A 25,182-nucleotide genomic window follows, 5' to 3' on the forward strand; every position below is an offset into this window, starting at 1 on the left:
TTAATCACTATTTCCATTTTTTGTTTCCCAGAGGGAACATCAACAGAGCAAATGTCAGACTTAGTTAATAATCTGTGCCCTGAAGAGGGAAAAAAAGGTCTATGAGGCCTTTTTAATCACAAAGCAAACATAGTAATGTACCTTTTCCTCAGTTGCAGCATAAATAACCAAAATTCCCGGGAATGTGGACTCCTACTTTTATGCAGGAGGCTAACTTTTCTCTTTCAAACAAGTTCTGATGAAATTATCATTTTCTAACGTTTCTCGTTGAATGTCTCTAAGATGGAAGTGGCCAAATCACAACTGAGTTTGAGTTCACAAATTATCCTTACCAACCCTGGAACAATGTAGTGCTTTATTAAAACTCTAGTGTGAGACGGGAAAACTATAGTATTCTTATTCTAGAATAAGTAATAACCTTTTTATTTTCAAGTGACCCAAGCAGAGTTAAGCCATGTCTTCTGGCCAACAGTGGCAGAGCTAAAGCACAGCCCTGGGGAGGACAACATGGAAGGGCAGAATAGGAATGGGAATGGAACAAGAGTACAAGGAAAAGATGGGGGGATGAAGGTGGATAATGGAAAGGTGCTCCCTTCAAGGATCAGCTTCTTCTTTAAACCCTGCTCTACTGATTAACCAAGTTCACAGATGGAAAAAAAAATTGTGAAGAAAGGAAGAAGACAAGGGAACAGATAAGATGGAAAAGATCAGTGGGGGACAAAAAGAAAAGAAAGAAGTCCATCTGGTGGAGAGCAATAGAACATAACATGAAATTACCTTAGGTACCAAAGCTCACTGATCTATTCTAGAGTCTTCAGCCCACTTGAGACAGACACCTAGTTCTTGCCTAGTTCCACTCCAATTATGAGGCCTTGTCCTTCTTTTATGATGGGTAAGAATTATTAGTGTTTTGTTTATTTTCTTATATGAATTTATTTAAAACTATTATTTGCAAAAGATAAGCAAACTCCTTTACCTTCCTTCTACTCAATTACATATATTTATTCAGCACTACTCTCATTTCTCATTTTTTCCCACACTGTAAGTGAAAGAAATGAACTTTTGGCTTCTAACCATATGTCTTTGAAGTAAGCTTCTCAAAGACATAAAAATTGGCCCAAACAGGACCTAGGTCACTCAGCCTTGAGATTATTTATAGTGAAACATTAAGCAAATTTAGTCAAGGAGACCAGGGACCAAATAATCAAGCAGTATATTAATCCAAAACATAGGCATATCAAAATTATCAAAATATATATTTGAGGTATGTTATAACTAAACAATAAAAACTTAGTTGGTTCTCTAGAGCTACTAGTCTGGTTTTGGGAGAAGCCCTTCAGTTCTGGCTTAAAGAGCAGGAAAAGCATTTCCTAATGCTCAGAAAGACTAGGAGAAATCTGCCATTTTTTGTTCCTGTCTCTGTCCTCTAGTGCCCCAGGCCCCAGGAAATCCTGCCAGCCCAGCAGTGGCAATGACTACAATGGGCACCAAAATCTCTGAGAGAGGGGAACCTTCCTCTAAGGAGAAGCTGTGGTTTCAGGAGAATGGGCAGAATGCTGGTTGCTTTTTTTTTCTGTCCATCTACTGACTGGCCCTGGACATGGCACAGTCCCAGCGAGTATGCAGCAGCGCAGGATCACTGAAGCACTAGCTTTCTGGCTGTAAGGCTAAAAGAGGAAGTCTAGGAAACCAGAAAGTACCAGAGATCATGGAGACAGAGGAGCTCAGGAAAGTAACAAAGTTGATTATAAACACCTAGGCTCACCTTCAAGCTGCACAAGGGTGGATCTGATCCTAAACAGCATACCAAAGACTTTGAAGGATATACCACTGCACATGTCCCAGACTGATCACTGAGCGTGGCACACATAGTAGATAGATCTGAACAGTACCGCAAATATTTTGAAAACAAAATTGACGTTGAAACTAGAACCTACAGGAGTTTGGTTGAAATTTGTGGCCTGAATACAACCAGCTCTATTGCCTGCTAAAACAAAAAATATCAATATTCTCCATAGGATTTAAACAAAAGCCAGAGTCTTATATTATTTTTTTAATAGAATTTCTAGAAGTTGAATTTTTGTTTAAAGCTCATTTGGCCAAAAAGTTTGCTTTTATGTTGCCCATATTTTATTTTTTTATTTTTTATCTATTTATTTAGTTTTAGCATCTTTATTGGAGTATAATTGCTTTACAATGGTGTGTTAGTTTCTGCTGTATAACAAAGTGAGTCAGCTATACATATACATATATCCCCATATCCCCTCCCTCTTGTGTCTCCCTCCCACCCTCCCTATCCCACCCCTCTAGGTGGTCACAAAGCACCAAGCTGATCTCCCTGTGCTATGCAGCTGCTTCCCACTAGCTATTTATTTTACATTTGGTAGTGTATATATGTCCATGCCACTCTCTCACTTCGTCCCTGCTTACCCTTCCCCCTCCCTGTGTCCTCACGTCCATTCTCTACGTCTGCATCTTTATTCCTGTCCTGGCCCTAGGTTCTTCAGAACCTTTTTTTTTTTTTTAGATTCCATACATATGTGTTAGCATACGGTATTTGTTTTTCTCTTTCTGACTTACTTCACTCTGTATGACAGACTCTAGGTCCATCCTCCTCACTACAAATAACTCAAGTTCGTTTCTTTTTATGGCTGAGTAATATTCCCTTGTATATATGTGCTACATCTTCTTTATCCATTCATCTGTCGATGGACACTTAAGTTGCTTCCATGTCCTGGCTATTGTAAATAATTCTGCAATGAACAGTGTGGCACATGCAGAGTCTTATAATATTTTAAATGTCTGGGATATAATTAAAATTATTCAGCATACAAAATAACAAGGAAAATCTAAACTCACATGGAAAAAGACAATTCAGGGGCCAACATTGAGATGACATAGATGCTGAAATTAGCTAACGAAAGCTTTAAAGCAGTTATTATAAAAGCATACCAGGAAGCAAGAGAAAGGAATGCAAAGAAATAGAAGATATGAAGAACTAAACTGAAATTGTAGAACTGAAAAATACAATAACTAAAATAAAGAACTCATTGGATGGACTCAATCATAGAATGGAGATGACAGGGGAAACAGTCAGTGAATTTGAAGATAACTCAGCAGAAATTATTCAATCTGAACAATGAGAAAAAATAGGGGGTGGGAAAAAAATGAACAGCACCTCAGAGACTAGTGGGATGAAACCAAAAGATCTAATATTTGTCATTGGAGGTCCAGAAGAAGAGGAGAAAAAATACAATGCAGTAAAAAATATTTGAAAAAAATGACCGAAAAGTTCCCAAATTTGGTGAAAAACATAAACTTACAGGTTCAAGAAAGCTCAGTGAACCCTAGACAGGATAAACCCAAAGAAATCCGTGCCCAAGTACATCAAAATCAAACTGGTGAAAATTGAAGACAAAAAAAAAAATCTTGAAAGTAGCTACAAAAAAATGACGAATTACTTACAGGGAAACAACAATTCAAATGATTGCAAATTCCTTATCAGAAACCATGGAGGGTAGAATTAAGTGGAACAACTTGAGGTGCTAGGGAATAAAAACAACAACCTCCTCAACCCAGAATTCTAAATCCAGCAAAAATTCCTTCATGAATGAAGTTCAAATAAACACATTCTCAGAGAAGGAAAACAAAGAGAATTCATTGCCAGCAGACCTGCTCTAAAGAATTACTAAAGGAATATCTTTAGACAGAAGGGAAAGTATACCAGAAGGAAACCTGGAACATCAGGAATAGAAATGGTAAATCTCTAGGTAAATATAACAGACTATTCTTGATTTCCAGTGTATGTTTTCAGTGTTTGTAAATGCAATACACAACTACAACATAAAGAAGAGAGTGTAAAGGGATATAAACGATGCAAAGATTTCTACATCCACTTGAAGTGGTAAAATATATTGATTCTAAGCAAACTGTGGATAATTAAATATTTATATTTTAATCCCAAAAACAATCATTAACATTTCTTTTACAAAGACATATAGTCAAAAACACAATAGATAAAACTGAATACAGCTGACCCTTGAACAACAGGAGTTTGAACTGCATGGGTCCACTTATACACAGATTTTTTACAATAGTAAATACTACAATATTACATAATCTGCAGATGTGGAACTGCAGATACGGAGGAACTGGACATGGAGGAACTGTGTATACAGAGGGTCGGCTATAAGTTACATGAAGATTTTCAACTGCATGAAGGGGCAGCACCCCTAACCTTCACGTTGTTTAAGGGTCAACTGTACTAAAAAATGTCCAACTACCTCAAAATAAGGCTGGAAAGGGAAAACAGAGAAATGAAAGAAAAAAAAGGAAACCAAGAGAAAACAAATAAAATGGCTGATCTATATCCAAATATATCAATAATTACATTAAATGGAAATGGTCTAAATATACCAGTTAAACATACAGATTGGTAGAATGGATACAAAGAACATGACCCAGCTATGTATTGTCTACAAAAAAGAAATTAAAATATATTGATATAGGTATGTTAAAAATAAAGGGGTGAAAGAATATATGACATGTGAACACTAATCAAAACCAAGTGGGAGAAGCTATATTAATATCAGACAAAGTAGATTTCAGAGCAGAGAAAATTACCAGAGATTAATAAGGACATCACAAAAATTATATAGCACAGGGAACTCTATTCAATACTCTGTAATGGCCTATAATGGGAAAAGAATCTAAAAAAAGAGTGGATATATGTATGTGTATAACAGATTCACTATGCTGTACAGCAGAAACTAACACAGCATTGTAAATCAACTATACTCCAAGAAAAATTATTTAAAAAAAAAAACACATGAATTAAAAACTGATAGAACTGAAAGGAGAAACAGACAAATCCACAATTTTGTTTGGAAACTTCAACACTCCTCTCTCAGCAATGGATAGAACCTGTAAACAGAAAATCAGCAAGGATATAGAAGAAATGAAAAATACCACCAACCCAAGTGAACCCAACAGATATTTATTGATTAGTTCACTCAACACTAGGCAAAATACATATTATTTTAAATGAACATGGAACAATCACCAAGACAGACAATATCTGGATCATAATACCAGCCTAAAAAAATGTGAAAGAATTGAAATCATACACAGTATGCTTCTAATAATAATAGGATTATATTAGATTTAAGTAATAGAAAATAAAGAAAATCTCCAAACATTTGTAAACAACACACTTCTAAATAATCTGTGGGTCAAAGAGGAAGTCAAAAGGGAAATGTAAAAATATTTTTAATTAAATAGAAATGAAAGTACAACATAGCAAAAATTGTGGGAGTCAGCTAAACCAAAGAGGGAAATTTACAGCATTAATTGCTTATATAAAAAAAGAAAAAAGGTCTCAAATCACTGATCTTTTCAAAAGTTTTTTAAAAAAAAAAACCAAATAAAGCAGAAGGAAGGAAATAAAGATAAGGGCAGAAATGAATAAAAATGAAAACAAAATAGAGAAAAATCCATAAAATAAAAAACTGGTTCTTTGAGATCAATGAAATCCATAAAACTCAATGAAATTCATAAACAGAAGACACAAACTATCAATATCAGGAATGATAAAGGATATCACCACAGACCCTGTAGACATTACAAGGATAAGGGAATACATGCATAAATATGACAATCAAGGTGAAATAGACTAATTCCTTGACAACAAACTATGAAAACTTATCAAAGAGAAAATAGATAACCTGAAGAATCCTATAACTACAGAGAAATTGAATTCATAGTTAAAAGGCTTTCAAAAAAATTTTCCTGGCCTAAATGTAGAATTCTATTAAACATTTAAAGATGAAATGATACTACACAAACTCTTCCAGAAAACAGAAGAGGAGGGAACACTTCCCAACTCACGTTTATAAAACCAGCATTAATATCTCTCATAAACATTGATATGAAAGTCAAACACACTGAGCACACTGAGTCCAGAAGTATTTTTTTTAAATTATATACTACAAACAAGTGGCACTTATCCTGAAAAGGCAAGGCTGCTTCAATATTTGAAAAATCAGTCAGTGTAATCCACTATATTAGCAGATTAAAGAAGAAAAACTATATACATAATCATATCAACTGATACAGAAATAGCATTGGAAAAAATTCAACATCCATTCAAGATTTTTAAAATTCTCAGCTTACTGAGATAGAAGGGAACTTCTTCACCTCATGTACAAAAAGCCAACATCTAATGTCACACTTCGTGGTAAAATACTGAATGCTTTCCCTCAAGATCAGGAACAAGGCAAGGATGTCCTCTCTCACTGCTGTTATTTGACATTATACTAGAATTCTTAACCAGTATAAAAAGGCAAGAATAAGAGATAAAGGCATACAGATTGAAAGGGAAGAAATTAAAATGCTCTTATTTGCAGATGACATGATTGAAACCAGAAGAAGTGACCAAAAAACAACAAAACCCAAAAAACTCCTAACACTGAGTTAAGTACAGTCACAGGACATAAGTTAAAAACACAATAATAATTATATACCTGTATACCAGCAGTGAACAATTTAAACTGATATTTAAAAAACAATACCATTTACAATAGCTCCAAAAATATTGAAATACCTAGGAATAAATTTAACAAAACATTGACAGAACAGTATCTGTATGCTGAAAACTAGAAAACATAAATGAAAGAAATCAAAGACCTAAATAAATGGAAAGACATAGCATGTTTAGGGACAGGAAGACTCAACTCCCCAGTTTGGTGTACAGATTTAACTCAATTTCATGAACTATCCCAGCAGAATTTTTCGAGATATAGGCAAGCTGATTCTAAAATTCATATAGAAATTCAAAGGCACTAGAAAAACCAAAATAAGTTTGAAGAAAAAGAATAAAGTTGGAGAAATCATATTACCAGATTTTTAAGTTGTACTATAAAGCTAGATTAACCAAGACAGTGTGGTACTGGTGAAGGGACAGTCACTTAGATCAGTGGAATAGACAGCCCAGAAACAGATCCATGCTCATATCCATGCAGATATAGCCAAATGATTTTCGACAAAGGCCCAAAGGATTGTGTTTTCAACAAATGATATTGGACCAATTGGACATTCATATACTTAAAAATGAACCTCAACCTTAATCTCACACTTTGTACAAAAATTAACTCAAAATGTATCATAGATCTAAATGTAAAATATAAAACTATAAAACTTTTAGAAGAAACCTTTAGAGAAAATCTTCATAACCTGGGGTTAAGCAAAGAGTTCTTACACATGATACCAAAAACATGATCCATAAAAGAAAAAATGATAAGCTGGACTTAACATTTAAAACTTTATAAAAGACACTGGTAAAAGAATAAAAAGATAAGTTACAGAGCAGAAGAAAATATTTGCAAATCACACACTGACAAAGGCCTTATATCTAGAATATATGAAGAATTCTCAAAACTCAACAGTAAGAAAACAAACAACCCAATTTAAAAATAAGCAAAGGACTCGAACAGACGTTTCACCGAAGTGGATAAATAGATGGCAAATAAGCTGTTAAAAAAGATACTAATATTGTCGATCATTAGGGAAATGTCAATTAAGGCAATAATGAGATACCTATTAGAATACCTAAAATAAAAAATACTGATAATAACAAGTTCTGGTGAGGATACAAAACAAATTTAATGCTCATACATTCTCATGGAATGCAAAATGGTATAGCCATTGGGGAAAACTGTTTGGCAGTCTCCCAAAAAGTTAAAAATACTCTAATCATATGACCTAGCAATCCTACTCCTGGGTATTTACTTTAAGGAAATGAAAACTTCTGTTCACACAAAAACCTACACACAAATGTTTATAGCAGCTCTATTCACAATTACCAAAAACTGGAAACAACTTAAACGTCCTTCAACAAATGAATGGACAAACTGTGGTACATCTCTACAATGGAATACTACTCAGCAATGAAAATGAATGAACTACTGACATATGCAAATCTCAGATGAATCTCAAAGGCATGTTAAGTAAAAGAAGCCAGTCTCAAAAAGTTATATACTGTAGGATTTAACTTATATATGATATTCTCATAAAGATAAAACTACAGTGATGGAGATTAGATCCATGGTTGCCAAGGGTTGAGGAGGTAACTACAAAGGGGTAATACAAGGAAGTTTCTTAGGATAATGGAACTGTTATATATCTTGACTGTGGTTATATGAATCTATCGTATTAAATTCATAGAACTGTACACACATGCAGGTACGCACACACAATCAACTTTACTGTATGTTAATTTAAAAATAAAACTGTAATATGATGTACTGCTGTCTTAACATTTGAAAACAATTTTTATCAGAAAAAGTACATATGAGAAGATAAAAATTCAGAGGCATTCATCAATTCCTTCTCAATTATATAGTTGAAATATAAAATGAACCATTAGAAGCCTAGTCCTGCTTAGAATGGAGCTAGATATTGCTTCTAGTCAACATTTTATATTCTCATAAATCAAATCCATAGCACTCAAAAGATATTCTCTAATAATGCTTTTATAAAGTAGGTCGTAAATCCAGCAGTGTTAATTTGTCATGTTTTTCTTGCTTTTAAGGGGCCCTAACAATCCATGTAACAATTTTTCTAAATTTTAACAAATTTAGGAACAGGGCATGAGTATGAACACAGGTTCTCGAACTAAACATGCTGGTTCAAATTCTAGCTCTGCTACTTACTAGCTATTTGACCTGGATAAATTACTTAATCTCTCTGTGCCTCAGTTTCCTTATCTGAAGATAATAATACTTACCACATAGGGCTATTATGACTGAGAATTAAATGAGTTAATATATGAAAAGCACTTAGAACAGTGCTTGGCACATATTAAATACCGTATCGGTGTTTGTTAAATAAAGTGCACTATGTTCTTGTCCATTTATAACTATATGACCTTACAGGTATGCCACATTATATATGATTTAATACTCAAATTATATTTGTATGACTCAAATGGAATTTTACCAGTTTATTAATTAATATGATAAAGATTTAATTGTAAGGTTCTGCACTTAAGTCTCTCCCTCAAAACTGTGATAGGTACAGCATGCAGGACTCAAGCTTTGACTCCAGCTCTAGTACAAAAGACAAACAGGCTTTAATTAATAGCAAATTCAATAGGTATTAAAAGGGTGGGTTTCAGGAAAAGGAAGCTAGTTTGATCCTAAACTGTGTTGATAAATCTCTAGTATCCACACTGGTCACACCACTCTTAAAGCATATATACCGTTCTAGATTACATGCTTAATTGATTTACACACTTAATCTGTGCAGCCCCAACGGCAAGAATCAGAACCATAGAAAAAGTTCTAGGCTCAGTAAAAGGAAGAACTAACACTGAAGAGTTCTCCAAACATGAGATGGGCTACCTGAACAGCTGGTGAATTCCATGTCACTGGGAATGTTCAAATAAGCTTAATGAGCAGTTGGTGGGACATTTATGATCACAACCACCACAATCATTTACTAAATGCTTATTATGTCTGTCCCAGGTCCTTCACATACATTATCTTCAATCCTTTCACCAACTCCGTAATGTAGTCACTATCCCCATTTTATAGGTGAGAAAACCGAGGCTCAGAGAGGTTAAATAAACTACCCCAAACACACAGCTACTAAGTTGCAAAGCTGTGATTTGATCCAGGTCCTCTAATCCCATAGCATACATTCTTTCTACAGTTCCACACCGCCTTCAGTTGAACATTCACTGACTTTAATATTCCTTTCAATCCTGAGACAGCATGATTCCTTGAAATTATATCTTTCTAGATATATATATCTCGACCTTCCCTAACTATTTCTATAACACTGGAGCAGGTGTCTTTATCAAGGTAAAAGATGCATCTTACCTTTGTTAATTGTTACTTCTATGAGAGAGATGTGTTCCAAATTAACATACCTCCCAGCATGTCAAAAGACAATGAAATTAGCAATCAATTGGACTATGCAAAACAGGTGTGGAGCGTCTTACTCCTGAATTTACTTCCTAGAGGATGAGATTTTATTTAAAAAAGAGGAAAATGTTTTTTCTCTTAATAAAAGTACAAATGAACACACAAGCAGAGATAAATCTATGTCCTTACCTCTCCACCCTTCCTCTTTGGCTAGCTCTCAATTAAAACATGATTCATGAGAATCTATGTGAGTGTTTTCACTATTTGTTATAGTAATCTCTCACTAACTGGGGGCAGTGATGATTACATTCCAGAAAAGTGCCATGTTAGATAAAACCCTCATTGGCAAGTTCGATAGGGAATTCTCAAGAGAATAAAATAATAAAGTTAGTTATAAAGCAGAAAAGAATCTTTTCCCTCGGTTGTTCACGAGTTCATATTCTGAAAGTCATGATCTTCTGTGGAAGATGGAATTTATATTAACCACACTTCTTTTTTTTAAAGTTCTTGATATAGCCCTTACTGATATTTAACGCTTTGGTTTCAAGGAACTAAACTCAACCATACATACATAGAGATCACAGATTGTAAAATTTAAGCAAATAGAAAACCACATCGTGACAAAACTATGACAGGCAAAATGGTAGTTGACAAGGTAGTACACAAGTCTTGTTAGAAATCGTTATAATTTCTTAATATGTTAAAGTATACTCTGAAACCTAGAGTTCAAATTTAGCATTCATTTGTTGGATTCTAAAGGGGAGAAAATTTAAACAAGTTCTCCCACATACAGGTCAGAATGATCGAATCACAGAATCACGGAATTATGAAGTTGGTAGAACTATTTCAATTTCAGGGGCAGAAACCCAGAAAGGTACCTAACATGAGACAGGTCACAGAGCTGTCATTGAGGACTGTCATAATTTAGAATTTTTCAAGTACTGTACTCAATAATCTACATCTTGCATGCTTCAAACTATTTTGACAGAGGCTGTTTGTTGTTGTTCACCTGTCTGACACTCTGTACTTGGAAATGCTTTACTGTGTTGGGCACAGAAATGGAATTTGGGGATGATCATTAAAATGGAGTGCCATAGATCCCCACCCTCCTATGGAATGAGGAGGAAACGTCCCTCTGCTGAGATTTTTTAGTTGTCTTCTGTTTTTGGGCTGTGAATGTGTATTCATGTGCTAGAAATCCTTATGATTCTCTCAACTGAAGACATATGATTATTTACTCTCCCCCCACCCCTAAAAAAACAATCACTGTATTTCATGGGTTTTTACCATTCATTTAAACTGTTTCTCTGTTTACTTCCAAGAGTCCCAAGGAAGTGGTCAGGGGAGGCTCCTTGAATACTAGTCTGTGAGGACAACATGATAATAAACTATGGCAAGCCAGTTTATCTAGCATAAGTAGTATTGAATGATGGATGGATTGGAGTGTGGAAGGTGGAACACTGCCCAGAGGTTCAAGAATATCTAGACAGAATTCTAACGCTGCTTTCAGTTGGTTAAAGAATCATTAGCATCTCTTCAGCTTTTTGCAAAACACCAAAGGGGAAGAAAACACTGTTGGGGAGTCGACCTCTTTGTCTCCTTTCCTTTACTGTCCCTTTTTCTGATCTCTCGTTTACTTGGGAATTCAGAAAATATAAAGAAATGGGTGTGGGGCATGTCTCTGGCTCCAGGCCTTATATGGGCATTCAAAGCTCTCAGAATGGTTCTGGCATTTAAACTTAATAAGCAGCAGGCTAGAAAGGAGAAAGGTTTGTGAAACTCTACCAGGTATACTATTCTGAAGTTGAATGGGACTTTGAGCACTGCTAACTTAGTATACTTGATTTGTTTCCTGCACTTCTCTAACTCAAGTTACATACAGACTTTGCTGTTTTTTTTCCTTACCCCTTTGTTTTGTTTTTCTGTTTCCAGAAACACTGGCAATAAATAGGTGGGGAGGGCAAATTCAACATTAGCTTGCTAGTACGCTACCGTTGGGCCTCTCTAAGATGAAACAAGGTCTAGTAGATATTTCATCCCTAAACATCTAAAATTAGCAAGTTTTGCCCTTGCCTTTGGAAGCCATGCACTCAGTCTCTAAACAGGATATTCCATTTCTTTTGCTCAGTAGAACTCCCTCAATTTTAGGAGCATTTCCATGAGTTGCACATAGTAAATATTTTTTTAAAAACATGTTATGTTCAAACGAATTAAATATTGTATGAAGAATAGCAGCTCTGATGTTATGATAGTCCTCAAGGGTAACAAAAAGGTTATAGTTTGCAAAGAAATGATAAGACATGCAAAGGATTGACCTCTAAAATCTCAAATCTGGTTCAGCATCTCACTTTCATCCGTTGAACTAATTTCTTTTTTCTGTGCAAAAGTCACTCGGCAATCTAAGTAAGGAAGTTTCCCCAAAACAAATAATGAATAGAGATGAAAGATAGGTTAAACCTCTAGCTTAAAAAAAAATCAGTAGTGCTATGAAGACTTGCATTTTCACAAGACATTTGAGTCTTCAGAACTCCACGAGAGCAAGTACTGTAAGCTCAATAAATGGTTGTTATTAGACAGATGGGGACGGCCAATATTAATGATGGTCTTCAGTGAACTGAGAAATATCCAGATGTCATTTTCATGGATTGACCAATATTTTAAACTTATTTGTCTGGGGGGGTCACAAGGATGGAATCTTACAGGTTTTATATAACTATCATTAATGGTTTATAGAATACTAATCAGTAAGACTCACTCAGAGGGGTGTATTAAAACTGAGAATGAGAGAACTAAGAGGTCAAAGAGACAGAGGCATGGCCTCTTCATAAGTCAGAGAAGATAAACATTCCCAGACAAGATGCCACAGTTGACAACTTGAGAGGTGAAGTCCTCATGCAAACACTAAGGAGATATGAAGGAATCTTTGTCCATACAGGGCTTCTGGAAATGAGAGAATATCACTTCATAGTATAATGAAAATAACATCTGAGGTATTACAATGGCATGTTTATTGAGCACTTGCTAAGTGCCAGGCATAGAGCTCAGCAGTTGCCATGCACTGTCTCATTTAATTCTCAGTGCAACTCCATGGTGTGAGTACCGCTTTTGTCCCTGTATTAAGGGTGAGGAACCTGAGGCTTAGAGAGCTTAATAACTTGCCCAAAGTCACAGAGCTAGTAAATAACAGATCTTACATCTAAAGCCAAGTCTCTTGGGCTGCAATATCCACGTTCTTAAACCCTATGGACACCTGATGGGACTGGTCTCTGGTGGACACATCAGACACAGACCTGTGATGACAGGACAATAATATAATTATGGTCAGTAAAATGCTTTGATTGCACATGTCCTTATCTTTGGACCATTTGCCTTTCTTTCCTCTTTTTCCCTCCCTGGTCACCGTAAATCTATTAGAATGGTGCCTGAAAAGCTTCATTCAATATGTCAGATTGGTGGGGGGAATCAGTTAATTAAAACATTTGTTAAGCCCCTCCTATGTCCTAGGCATCCTCTTTTTTCAAGAACTGCACATCTGATAGGAGAATACAGAAACTTAAACCCCAATTATAATTCTGTGAGATGTACTATGCCAGTGCTATGGACACAAATTTTAGTCCTTAGAAAATAAAACATCTTGGATTCTTCTTGTCCATTTTAGTTTCACTTATGCTACAAGGTTACAAGTTATTCTGGCTAATAGAGAAAAGGGGGTGAGGGAGGTTTTATGCAATCTTAACTTTTAAAATGTTAAGCACAAGCTTAACAAAAAGTATTATTTTACAAATACTTTCAAGGGCATTTTCCTAGAATCAGGTAAATGAGAGCAAGCAAATGACCTACTTACGGCAAATGCAAAAAAAAAAAAATGCTCCAGGTTATAAAGGATGGGAAGCCAAGTGCATCCTGGAAACCACAGCATCTGGTCTTGTTTTATGCTTCATCTATCAATCTGCTGTTACAGGAATTGAGAATTAATGTTTCAACTACTGTTTCTTCTATTTTGACTGATGAATTCATATCTTTGTTATTCTTACCCAATCTCTCCCAACTCCTCTCCCATTAAAAAAAAAAATCATATGGAAGGGCATTTAGGAAGGGCCCAAACAAATCCTAGGGAGCTTACTCTTTCATTTATGCCTTAAAGCTCTTGCTAATGTAAGGTTACAGTAAGGTTAGACATCTTCCCAAGCAATTCCCTGGTCTGATCCATCCTGACTTTCCACAGATAGTATCACCTGAATAGTCTATTTTCAGTACTGTATTAAAGCTAAACAACAAAATATTACAGATTTAAAAGAAATATCTAAGTTCTAGAAAATGTTTCTTGGTAGCATAAACTGTAAAAAATGTACAACTGGCAGTAGTGCTTGAGAAAAAGGATTATGAAGCAATGTAAGACTGTGGATTAGTGCTACCCTGATAATATGAGAAAATTACATATACACTAATTTCTATATACACTAATTTTAAATTATGTACAAAGTTTAAAAACATAAAAGCATGAAAGGTAGATTTACAACAATATGTTCTTTGAACTTTGCTGTTGAGTCTTTTTAGCTCTTGTGCTTTTTATAGAATGAAGCTATCAATTCATCTTTCCACTCCTTCCAATCTGTTGAAATTTTAATTTTCCATTATTTTTGCCTTGATTCCATCTTACTCTTTCTGCTGGAGCTTCAAGCACCTAATCTTAGCCTTTCTCAGTGCTTTCATGGCTTTAGATACAGCTTCATATTCTTGCTTTACTCTTCTTTCCCCACCCATTCTATTATTTAACTTATCAAAATAATAAGATTATTTTTTCCAATGAAATATTTTTAAAAGAACCAAGGTTACCAAGTGACTCTTATACTGGCGAAATTACTGCTATATAATTTTATCTATTTGTTGAAGTTCTGCTCTTTCTAAATCACTGTCAAGTGAATCATTTCTCATGCGCAATGAAAAGGATCAGGTTTACCATGTTTATTTATCCAAAGATTTCAGATTTGTTTTTCCTTCCAAAGACATTTTATTCTGAATCTTGTCATGAGGCTTCCTTGTCTTGATTTCTTGATGTATCCCAGCTGGCTTAATGGTTCAGCTAACCAGATAGGCTTTTGGGGCTGGGGCAGAAGAGATTTTTGCAAAAATACATCTAAAATTATCACTGACTAGGGCAGAGTTTGTCAAAGTGTGGTCCCAAACTACCTATATCCAGATCATCTCAGATGCTTATTCAAAATGCAAATACCTGGGCCAAAACCCAGAGCAGTTAAATGGGAGCCTTTAATGCTGGGACCTGGGAACCTGCATTTTGCCAAATTGTCCAAGTGAATAGACTCACAGTGAAATTCTACAGCTCCTCATCTAAGGCATCCTTTCCCCTTCAAGGGTCCAGTGCAATGATTGACCTTGGCTACAGAGCAAACTTATCACACCTCCATCCAACTAACAAAAACAAAGGAAAATTCACTTCCCTGAGGAGAGAACTGCCATTAACTGCCTTAAGAGGTATTAATTTAAAAACAAACAAAAACTTTCTACAGTAAATATAACTATTTTTAATATCTTGATTCTGACATCACGGAGGGAAGGCTCAGAAGGTCTACCAAAAATCTGTTGTAATAATTTCCTGATTATTATTACACATAATGAATTATTTATTGAGCCCCTACTGTGGGCCAAATATGGTGTGTTGTGCTGCCAGGGATTATATAAAGGTATCCTGGGATGAAAAGCATATGTTCACTCAGCTCTATTCTGGAAGAATCTAGCTGATTTAGTGATTGCTGGAAATGAATGTGCATGGTATATGGGAAGACAGTCATTTGATGTCTTAGGGCCCAGACATAGGAGGCTTCCTAAGGATTTGCTAAATGAAAATTAGGTCCAAAAAGTATAGATGTAGGTACTCAGTTTATAGCCAAACCACTGGAAAAGGAATGAGCAGCAATATTTATTTGGGGGCATGTAGACTCTTTATGGTCAATCTTGATTACTTTATCCACAATTTCCTTTCCTGTGCAATCATACCGCAGATATTAAGCAGATGAATTGAGTCTAGATGCAACCATACTGAGAGCTCCACCTGATTCTAGAGTTCATTTAGGATGTCCCTAGTAGGGTGACCAACTCCTCATGGCTTGCCTGAGACGTTCCCTGTATTGGCGTTTGAAGTCCTATGTCCTAGAAATCCCCTTAATGTCAGACAAACTGGGTAGGTTGGTTATCCTGGCCCTTAGAGTTAAGCAGGTGAGGCTCTTAGTTGACCCAGCTTCACTCAGTGGATGATGGAAATCCATTACCATCTTGAATTTCTCAGCTCATTTTCCTTACCAGTGGGTATGATTATCCTCACGAGCCACAAAACCTAAAGTTCTTTCCTTCAATAACCTCTACCTTTTAGCTCTGTCAAGGCGTACATAGTCCCACGAGCATCCCAAGCAATGACTCAGATTGAGGATAATCACTGGGACCCAGTGGAGAGTCTCTTCTAAGGCTGCAGAACACATGGCTTGTGTTTACTTGTAAATATTATCCTGGTCTCATAATCATTCTGAGATGAATAATCAGACTAGCACTCCCAAACCTAGCTTCATATCAATTTTTTTAGAATTTATTTTATGGTTGTGGACACACAAAAATAGACAAAAAGGCATGGATGCAAAACAAGAACCACTTACCGTATTAGATTCCATTCTGATTCTTGTCAATAAACCCAATCACAGTTTTTAAACATTCGTGCATTCCTGTCATCCCATCCTTATGCTTTAAAGCCTTAAGATTTTGTCATTTCATGGTCTTACCTCTTTCACCTAGATTTTAAAATTTAACTGGTATCAAATTACTATTTCAAAGAGAGAATGTAAAGTGTAGGATTTGAATCAGATCTAGGTCCCAATGAAATTTTGCCACTTCTTAGGTGCATTAACTTAAAAAAGTTTATTGCTCTAAGCTTTAAAATTATGGCTATTTTAGAGGATTGGGTTTTTTGAGGAATTCAGGTTATGGATGTGAAGCACGAAGAAGCATATTGCCTGACACCTAGTAGACATTCAGTAAACTGTAGCTATTATCATCACTACAGTATCACAAGCTTGTAACAAGGGTAGCATTCACTACATTCAACAATCAGGCTGCAGAATTTTAGCCATCAAGGATGACGCCTAAAGCAGAGAGGCACAAACTGCCTTCCCGAGGAGCGTAGTAAGAGGAACTGTCCCATTACTTCATAGTCTCACCACCTCTGTCTGAAGGAAGTGATGCTTCTTATATCTGGGGACAATGTCTAATGTCGTCTCGTCCCTGGCAGCCTGTGCTCAGGAGGCGCTAGCTTTCAGATTTGCTCCCTGGGGACCTCTGGTGCCTCATCTCTCATTCTGCAAAGGGAAAGAAAGGGGTAAAAGAAAAAGGGAAGTCACCGAAGTGCAAAACCTGTTACCAGATGTCCTCTTTTGTCCCTACTACCAGGCCTGCCCGGGTAGGCTGCAGAATCGTTCCGCAAAAAGATTTTCAGGCGCCACCCCCAGGTGTTCGTCGGAGCAGACAAGGGAGAGGAGGGTGAGCTCACCCTAAAAACTGAAAGACAGATGGTGAGGCGTGGGGGGTTGGCCATGCGCGTCAGAGCTTTGGCTAAAGGACAGAACAGCAGCGTGCGGGTTTGCAGCCAGGGTTGGAGGGGCGGGCGAAGGGTGTAGGTAAGGATCAAGCAGAAGTGAAGGAAGAACTTCTTTGCGGGGAACACAGAACACACTTTTCACTCTCACGAAGCCTCCCGGATTTGTCAGTGTTGCGACAGGAGCCCGCGAGCAGGGCATGGACTTTATGTGACAAGCGCCTGCCCCAATTCCATCTCCGAGACTCAGCTAAACTCAGAGGTTCCGCCCAGCAGATAGCAGGTTAGGAATCTGGAGCGTGACCTCACTAACGCCGAATACCGCCACACCACTTCCAAAACCCGGAAACGCGCCCCTCCAGGCCTCAGCCGCGGTGGCGCATGCTCCGTGCGAGGGGGCGGGCCGCGACTCCCCCCGGAAGAGTTCTTTCCCAGGCGGCGTTTCCTTCCTGTATGAGGCTCCTAGGGCCTCTTGCGGCCGCTGTTCTGCCCGGGGGGTGAGTAGCGGGTTTCCGCGGGGCGTCGTGGGACGGGCGAAGGGTCCCGCTGAGGTCCTTTAGGGACTGGCTCGGGTCCGGGGAGCTGAGTGGGAAAGGTCACCCCGCCGCCCTTCCATGCCCCACCTCATTGCCGCCCCTCAGCTTCTCGCAGCCCTTCGTATCCAGCGGATTAACCTCCAAGGGCGTCCCGGGCTCCGCCTTGGCTTTCGGCCCGGCGTAGGCCCTTAGGTCTCCGTTAGCGCTGCCCCCAAGAGTTAGGCCATTTCCAGGGAATCTCTGTAGGCAGCCGGGTCGCTGCGGGGGCTTGAGGTCGTTCCGGGCGACCTCAGAACCGGGGTCCTAGGCAAAGGCGGCCAGAATGAAGCGGATCTGATTGTCGCACAGGCACTGCTACCACCTAGTGCAAAAATGAAGGAGGTTCTTCAAGCCTAGGCACGCCTTCATAGAGGATGGTGGTGTTAATAATAACCTGTCCTTTATGTGAAGGTTGGCAGGCTTTCATTGTCATAGGCTGTGTTCATAGGGCCTTGATGTCTGCGAAACTGGGACTTCTGGGGTTGAGAAAAACTTTGTAAAACACTGCGGTGAATTAGAGAAATGCCATGGTATGAATACTCTACTCTTGGTCCTTAACCTGTCAGTAAACTGCTCATTGACGAGGTGGTACAATTTTTAATTTTTCTACCCTGAAATGGAGACCTCTTTAAAATGAAAGTATCTGGTATCATATTTGCCTAACAGATAACTCTGAATTACAGTGTTTTGCCATATTTCTTGTACATGGCACCATCTATGTTTATGTGTATATTTGTGTATTTGTTGATCCTGATGTTTATACAGAATTGAAATACAGTCCCTACTGTTGTATGCATGTGCAACTTTTATTATATATTCTGCTGTAATGGTATTGTTACCGTAACGGCCTTACATTGCAGGCATATCTATGTCATATGAATGATAAATGAGTGTATAATAAAGTGTATACAGTTAAAACCTACAAGGAGAAGTTTCAGTTTCATTTCAGGATTTTGAAGTCATTTTAAAAGAAGGATGACTGTTTTAGAAGTGGCTATAGGTCCAGAGTACTGTATTGCGGTTAATAATTTAATTATAGTAAAGTATATCGTTAACAGAGGTTTTGTGTCTTGATTTTTTAAATAGATTTTATTAAAAACTGTTCTCTTGATGACTGGGAGGTACTGATAGCAGTCCTAGCTCATGTAGTTCAGTGAACATCCAGTAGGTGGCAGCTTTATCGCTACTCCCTCAAACTTTAAATAAATGAAAACATTTTATTCGAATATCACTAGTTTAAGTTAGTAAATCTTTATTTTGCCTGTTGGTTTCTTCGCATCTGTGAGTATTACTCCCGCATAATGATACCACATATAACAACTGCATTTTCAAATTTACTGTGTTGGAATAAAGGCTAGGGAAGACAATTTTTCATTTCCTATAAGAAGGAGAGTATTGTTAACCCATCTTTAGGAATCCATGCTGATGGAAGAAAGCACAATTTGATTTGTTACGTGAAAGATTTTAACCAAGTGGCTTCTTTCTAGCTTCATTTTTTTGTTGGTGGGGTGGTTGGTTGTTCTAGCTTCATTTTTAATAAGATAATAACTGTACTAAGCATTCCTTGAGTAAAGTAATTGTGTCTTAGCCATTATTGTATACCCAGTATATAGTAGGCTTTCTATATACATGATCAATAAGTGTTTTATTGTTTGAATTGAATTATTTAACATCCCAAGGCCAAAATTTCTTTATCCAAAATGAAGGCTTTCAGTTATTTAGTTGTTAAGTTTAAATTAAATAATGTATTATTGTGAAGTGAATGTCTCCCAGTAATGCAGAAGGTTGGAATCCTTGACTTTTCTTTTGGAAATCATCCAAAATTCTGGCAGCAATTCTGTTGGAATGATTGAAGAGAATCTTTAACTGAATAGTACTAGTGAGAATAGAAACAATAATTTTAGAGCTGGAACGACCATAGATATTAGTCTATGAAGTACCTAATTTTCACCTGTTTCTGAGCCATCTGTACAAATTTTATTCCTTTTCACATGAATGCAAAATATACTTTTTTTTCCCCCAAGTCACATAGCACTCAGCACACTCCTATGCTGCGAGAGTATAATGGCATTATTTGAGGCTGAGATTCTATCTCTCAAAATGTGATAGTCACATCATCCATAAAAGGCTTATTCTACTGGGTGGTCATTGCCTTTGATACAGGTGTGCATGCCTACTGTAAGCCAAGCTGTGGTTGATGTAACTGCTTAGGCATATGTGTAAAAGTAGACATGTTGCGTCCTTTTTTCCTTTCTATCTTGAGTGAGAGCTGTATAGTTGTGGGTCAAACATTTTGAAGATTCTGTTGTTTCCTATTTAGCTAGGTTGTTGGAAAGAATAAGATGGCTCCAAAAATTTCATGTCACTTGTTAGTTGAGAAAATAGCATGTATACATTTCAGCAGGCCTTGGAAGCCTTTAAAAGTAAGTATGAGAGAAAAGTGAGTCTGTTCACAGTTTGAATTTCACTCAAAAATTACCTGGTATACCATCACATTAGTAAGGTATTTCATTGTTGGGCTGCCTTTTTTCAGTTGGATAAGTGTTATAGTCATTATTTTTCTAGGTTCCCTGACATAATTATTTAAAAGCTGATTAAAACAGTAAATGCTTTAAGATGTTTACTGCATTTTTCAAATAGAATTGTTCTCTACTTAAATTATATGAGTTTTTAGAAAAGTTTATTAAAAATTCTAATAAATAAACCTCAGTTTCCAAGAGGAGATTAAAATGTGTTTATTTACTTAACATTTAAAAATCCATTTCTCTTTAAATAAAACACTTTTTTAAGGTAGGTAATGTTGAATTTGACTAGAAGTTTTTCTTGCTTAGTTTACGCTACCTATCAGTCTCCCGATTTTAATGAATCTAGTTACTACCTAGTGGCATTTCTGTTTGTTTTTCAAGGTTAACAATCAAGATGGTACATGCTGAAGCCTTTTCTCGTCCCTTGAGTCGGAATGAAGTTGTTGGCTTAATTTTCCGTTTGACAATATTTGGTGCAGTAACATACTTTACAATCAAATGGATGGTAGATGCGATTGATCCAACCAGAAAGCAGAAAGTAGAAGCTCAGAAACAGGTATGATTAAAATGTTTGAGGATCATTTTTCTTGTAGCTAAATATTTTCCCATAAAACTAAGGATATAGTGGAATTAGAAATCAATAAGAAGTTCCGTAGGACCCATGTGGAAATGTGTTTTTATGTAATATTTAATTTCATTATTCCTAAAAAAAGTATTTGTTTCTCAAATCCCTTTTGACTGTATAAGCAACTTAGAAGAATTATGAAGAATAAAAATATTACAGCATTTTGTTATGAATTTCCAAATTAGAATATTTTTGTCAGCTTATAAATGAAGGAATCTAGGTAAAATTTTTCAGCAGACTAAACAAAAAATTTTGTCCTCAGTAATGGTATACATTTTGCTTTGTGTGACATTTGAAATGTTTCTGTTTTGTAAATAAGTTCATTTGTATCATATTTTAGATTCTACATATAAGTGATATCATATGATATTTGTTTTCCTCTGTCTGACTTATTTCACTTAGTACCATAATCTCTTGGTCCATCCATGTTGCTGCAAATGGCATTACTGCATTCTTTTTTATGACTGAGTAGTATTACATTGTAAATATATACCACATTTTCTTTATCCATTCATCTGTCCACGGACATTTAGGTTGCTTCCATGTCTTGGCTATTGTACATAGTGCTGCTGTGAACATTGAGGTGCATGTATCTCTTTGAATTATAGTTTTCTCCGGATATATGCCCAGGAGTGGAATTGCTGGATACTATGGTAACTCTATTTTTAGTGTTTTAAAGAATCTCCATACTGTTCTCCATAGTGGCTGCACCAATTTACATTCCCACCAACAGTGTAGGAGGGTTCCCTTTTCTCCATACCCCCTCCAGCATTCATTATTTGTAGACTTTTTGGGGGACTTTCTTGGCAGTCCAGTGGTTAAGACTTCGCCTTCCAATACAGGGGGTGCGGGTTCAATCCCTGGTCAGGTAGCTACGATCCCACGTGCCTCGCAGCCAAAAAACCAAACATAAAACAGAAGCAATGTTGTAACAAATTCAATAAAGACTTTAAAATTGGTCCACGTCAAAAAAAAAAAATCTATTATTTGTAGACTTTTTTGATGATGGCCATTCTGACTGGTGAGATGATACCTCATTGTAATTTTGATTTGCATTTCTCAAATAATTAGTGATGTTAAGTATCTTTTCATGTGCTTTTTGACCATTTGTATGTCTTTAGAGAAATGTCTATTTAGGTCTTCTGTCCATTCTTTGATTGGGTTGTTTGTTTTTTTGTTATTGAGTTGTATGAGCTGTTTGTATATTTTGGAAATTAAGCCCTCGTCGGTAGCATCATTTGCAAATATTTTCTCCCGGTCTGTAGGTTGTCTTTTCATTTTGTTTATGATTTCCTTTGGTGTGCAAAAGCTTATAAGTTTGATTAGGTCCCATTTGTTTATTTTTGCTTTTCTGTTGCCTTGGGAGACTGACCTTAGAAAACATTGCTACGATTTATGTCAGAGAGTGTTTTGCTTATGTTCTCTTTTAGGAGTTTTATGGTGTCGTGTCTTATATTTAAGTTTTCAAGCCATTCTGAGTTTATTTTTTGTATGGTGTGGGGGAGTATTTTAGCTTCATTGATTTACATGCAGCTGTCCAACTTTCCCAACACCACTTGCTGAAGAGACTATCTTTTCTCCATTGTATATCCCATTAAAGATTTTTGAGTAGGTGGGTGATATGCACAGCAGTGTTTTAAGGATACCTTACTGTAGCATGTAACAGGAATTGGAATCAGGGAGACTAGGAGCAAGATCGGTTGGTTATAGACCGCAGTAATCCTAGGAGAGACCTAGAATAAGGGAGTGACAAAAGGAGTGGAATGGGTGAAATAGATGAATGCTGGAAGGACTTTGTGATGACAGAGAAAAGAAAAAGGACATCTTACAGATGAATCTGAGATTTGTCTGGACTCCTCAGAGATTCATAGTATCTTTTATAGTTTTAGAATCTGTAAATGGGGCAAGTATATGGGAAAATGACATTTGATTTGGGCGTACTGAGTTTGTGTTGGTGGTAGGAATCCAGAAAAATGTTCATCCAAATGTTGAAATTGTAGGTCTAAATCTCAGGAAAAAGGTCAGTCTTTGGAGATTCCTTATCAGATGCTCATAAGTAGTTGGACTCATTAGAGCAGTGAGTCTCAGTGAGATGGCGTAGGCCCCAGGGCTATTCCTGTGTAGCTGTGTATCACTTGTGGGTTTTTTCCCCAAACTACTCCTCCACTTTCCTCCTTCCACCATTAGGATTTATACATTCAAGTATTTGTTGAGAGCTTATGTAATTGTCACTATGATAGATGCTGCTGACTATTGAGAGTGGTGAGGTCTCTAAAGGAGAGAAACTTGTAGTCTGACGTATTTTTATTAAAAAAGAAGGTAGAAAATTGATAAAGTATCCAACTTAGGCTGGAGAAAATATTTTTAAAATAAAAACCCATAGATACTGAAAGAATGGAAATAATAAAGATAAATTAGTAGAAAATAGAATATATGAGAGAATGAATAGAAATATAGAAAATGAATATATAATAGAGAAAATCAGTAAAACCAAAATATGGTTATTTGAAAAGACTGATAAAATTGACACTTCTGTAAAACCAGTCAAGAAAAAAATGAAGCCACCAATAAGTATTACTAGGAATGATAAAAGACATGCAATAGCAGATGCTGCAGACATTAAAAATAAGGACAATTAATAAGTATGTCAATAAATTTGAAAACCTAAATGACACGGACAAACTTTTAGAAAATTATGAATTACTATAGCTGACTTAAGAATTAGAATACATGAATAGTTAATTCCATAACTATGAAATAAATTAATATTGGAAAAATATTTCCATAAAGAAAACTACAGGCTCATAGAATTCTACTGGCAAATTCTAGCAACATTTAAGAAACAAATTAATAATAACAATTTTTTTTTTTAAAGATTACTCTTTTTTAAAAATTATGTATGTATGTATGTATGTATTTATTTATTTATGGCTGTGTTGGGTCTTCGTTTCTGTGTGAGGGCTTTCTCTAGTTGTGGCAAGCGGGGGCCACTCTTCATCGCGGTGCGCGGGCCTCTCACCATCGCGGCCTCTCTCGTTGCGGAGCACAGGCTCCAGATGCGCAGGCTCAGTAGTTGTGGCTCACGGGCCCAGCTGCTCCGCGGCATGTGGGATCTTCCCAGACCAGGGCTCGAACCCGTGTCCCCTGCATTAGCAGGCAGATTCTCAACCACTGCGCCACCAGGGAAGCCCAATAATAACAATTTTATACAGACTCTTACAGAGTGTAGAAAATGAGAAACACTCACCAAACCTTTCTATGAGGGTAGCATAACAATTCCAAAACTTAAAATGAATGTAAAAATCTTAAACAAAATATTTACAAGCTGAATTCAGCAGTGTATAAAAAAGATATTATGGGGTACATACCTGTACCTGGGGTACAGGCCATTTAGGAAGTCAGATGGGGGATAATTTAGTTGGCGTGTAGAAAGGAATTAAGGAATTAGAGTGCGTATTGAGGGCAAAGATCAGGTGTGAATGTGGGAGAGGAGGAAGGTATGACTCCTGTGGTCACAGAGGAAGAACACTGACTATAAAAGCTTAGATAACGTTTTGAGATTACCAGATAATCCGTGGGCCTGATGTGAGCTTAAAGGCAGTGCAGTTTTGAGATGAAAAGTGAAGGATGACATAGGTGCATTCAAATCAGGAAGAGTAACCTAGAAGTAGTCGTACGTTTGGATTAAACAGGATATTTGTAAATAATTTCTAGCCTAAAGCCAGGAAAACTTCCAGCCTTATGAAATGTGGGATATTTAATTGGTAATGAGAGAGGAGATGGTTTCAGCAGAGTGTTAAAAAGGGACAAGGGTTTTCTGGGCACGTGCTGCTGTTGGATCATATTGAGATGTAGCACAAGAGTTTTGATAGGTATGTCTGTAATAAAAGGATGGGTTGGGTTAATTGAGATGTTAGAAAACAGGGAATCTCTAGGA

At 36.7% G+C, this 25,182-nt stretch overlaps 1 protein-coding gene and 1 long non-coding RNA gene across 4 annotated transcripts in view; one reads left to right on the top strand and one right to left on the bottom strand.

Annotated features, from left to right (window-relative positions):
* Window positions 1-4,870: 4,870 nt before the first annotated feature.
* LOC118882617 lies at window positions 4,871-17,772 on the bottom strand. 3 transcript variants are annotated; one of them, XR_005016815.1, is made up of 5 exons: window positions 17,659-17,772; window positions 17,150-17,284; window positions 13,768-13,875; window positions 9,879-13,213; window positions 4,871-4,923 (listed from the first exon to the last, which is right to left on the bottom strand). It is a non-coding gene; the product is annotated as an uncharacterized LOC118882617 (long non-coding RNA). The 3 variants fall into 3 exon arrangements; XR_005016816.1 differs by lacking the exon at window positions 4,871-4,923 and having other exon boundaries at window positions 7,968-10,015; window positions 12,239-13,213; XR_005016814.1 differs by lacking the exon at window positions 4,871-4,923 and having other exon boundaries at window positions 7,968-13,213.
* Window positions 17,773-17,943: 171 nt separating this feature from the next.
* Window positions 17,944-25,182, top strand: part of ATAD1 (ATPase family AAA domain containing 1) — a 51,398-nt gene continuing 44,159 nt past the window's right edge. Inside the window, exons 1-2 of the mRNA XM_036828644.1 lie at window positions 17,944-18,017; window positions 21,002-21,176. Coding sequence (XP_036684539.1) covers window positions 17,974-18,017; window positions 21,002-21,176 — 219 coding nt within the window. The 5' untranslated portion in view covers window positions 17,944-17,973. The remainder of the gene's footprint in view (window positions 18,018-21,001; window positions 21,177-25,182) is intronic.

This window comes from Balaenoptera musculus, chromosome 16, assembly GCF_009873245.2.
Source record: "Balaenoptera musculus isolate JJ_BM4_2016_0621 chromosome 16, mBalMus1.pri.v3, whole genome shotgun sequence".
Taxonomy (NCBI): Eukaryota; Metazoa; Chordata; class Mammalia; order Artiodactyla; family Balaenopteridae; genus Balaenoptera; species Balaenoptera musculus.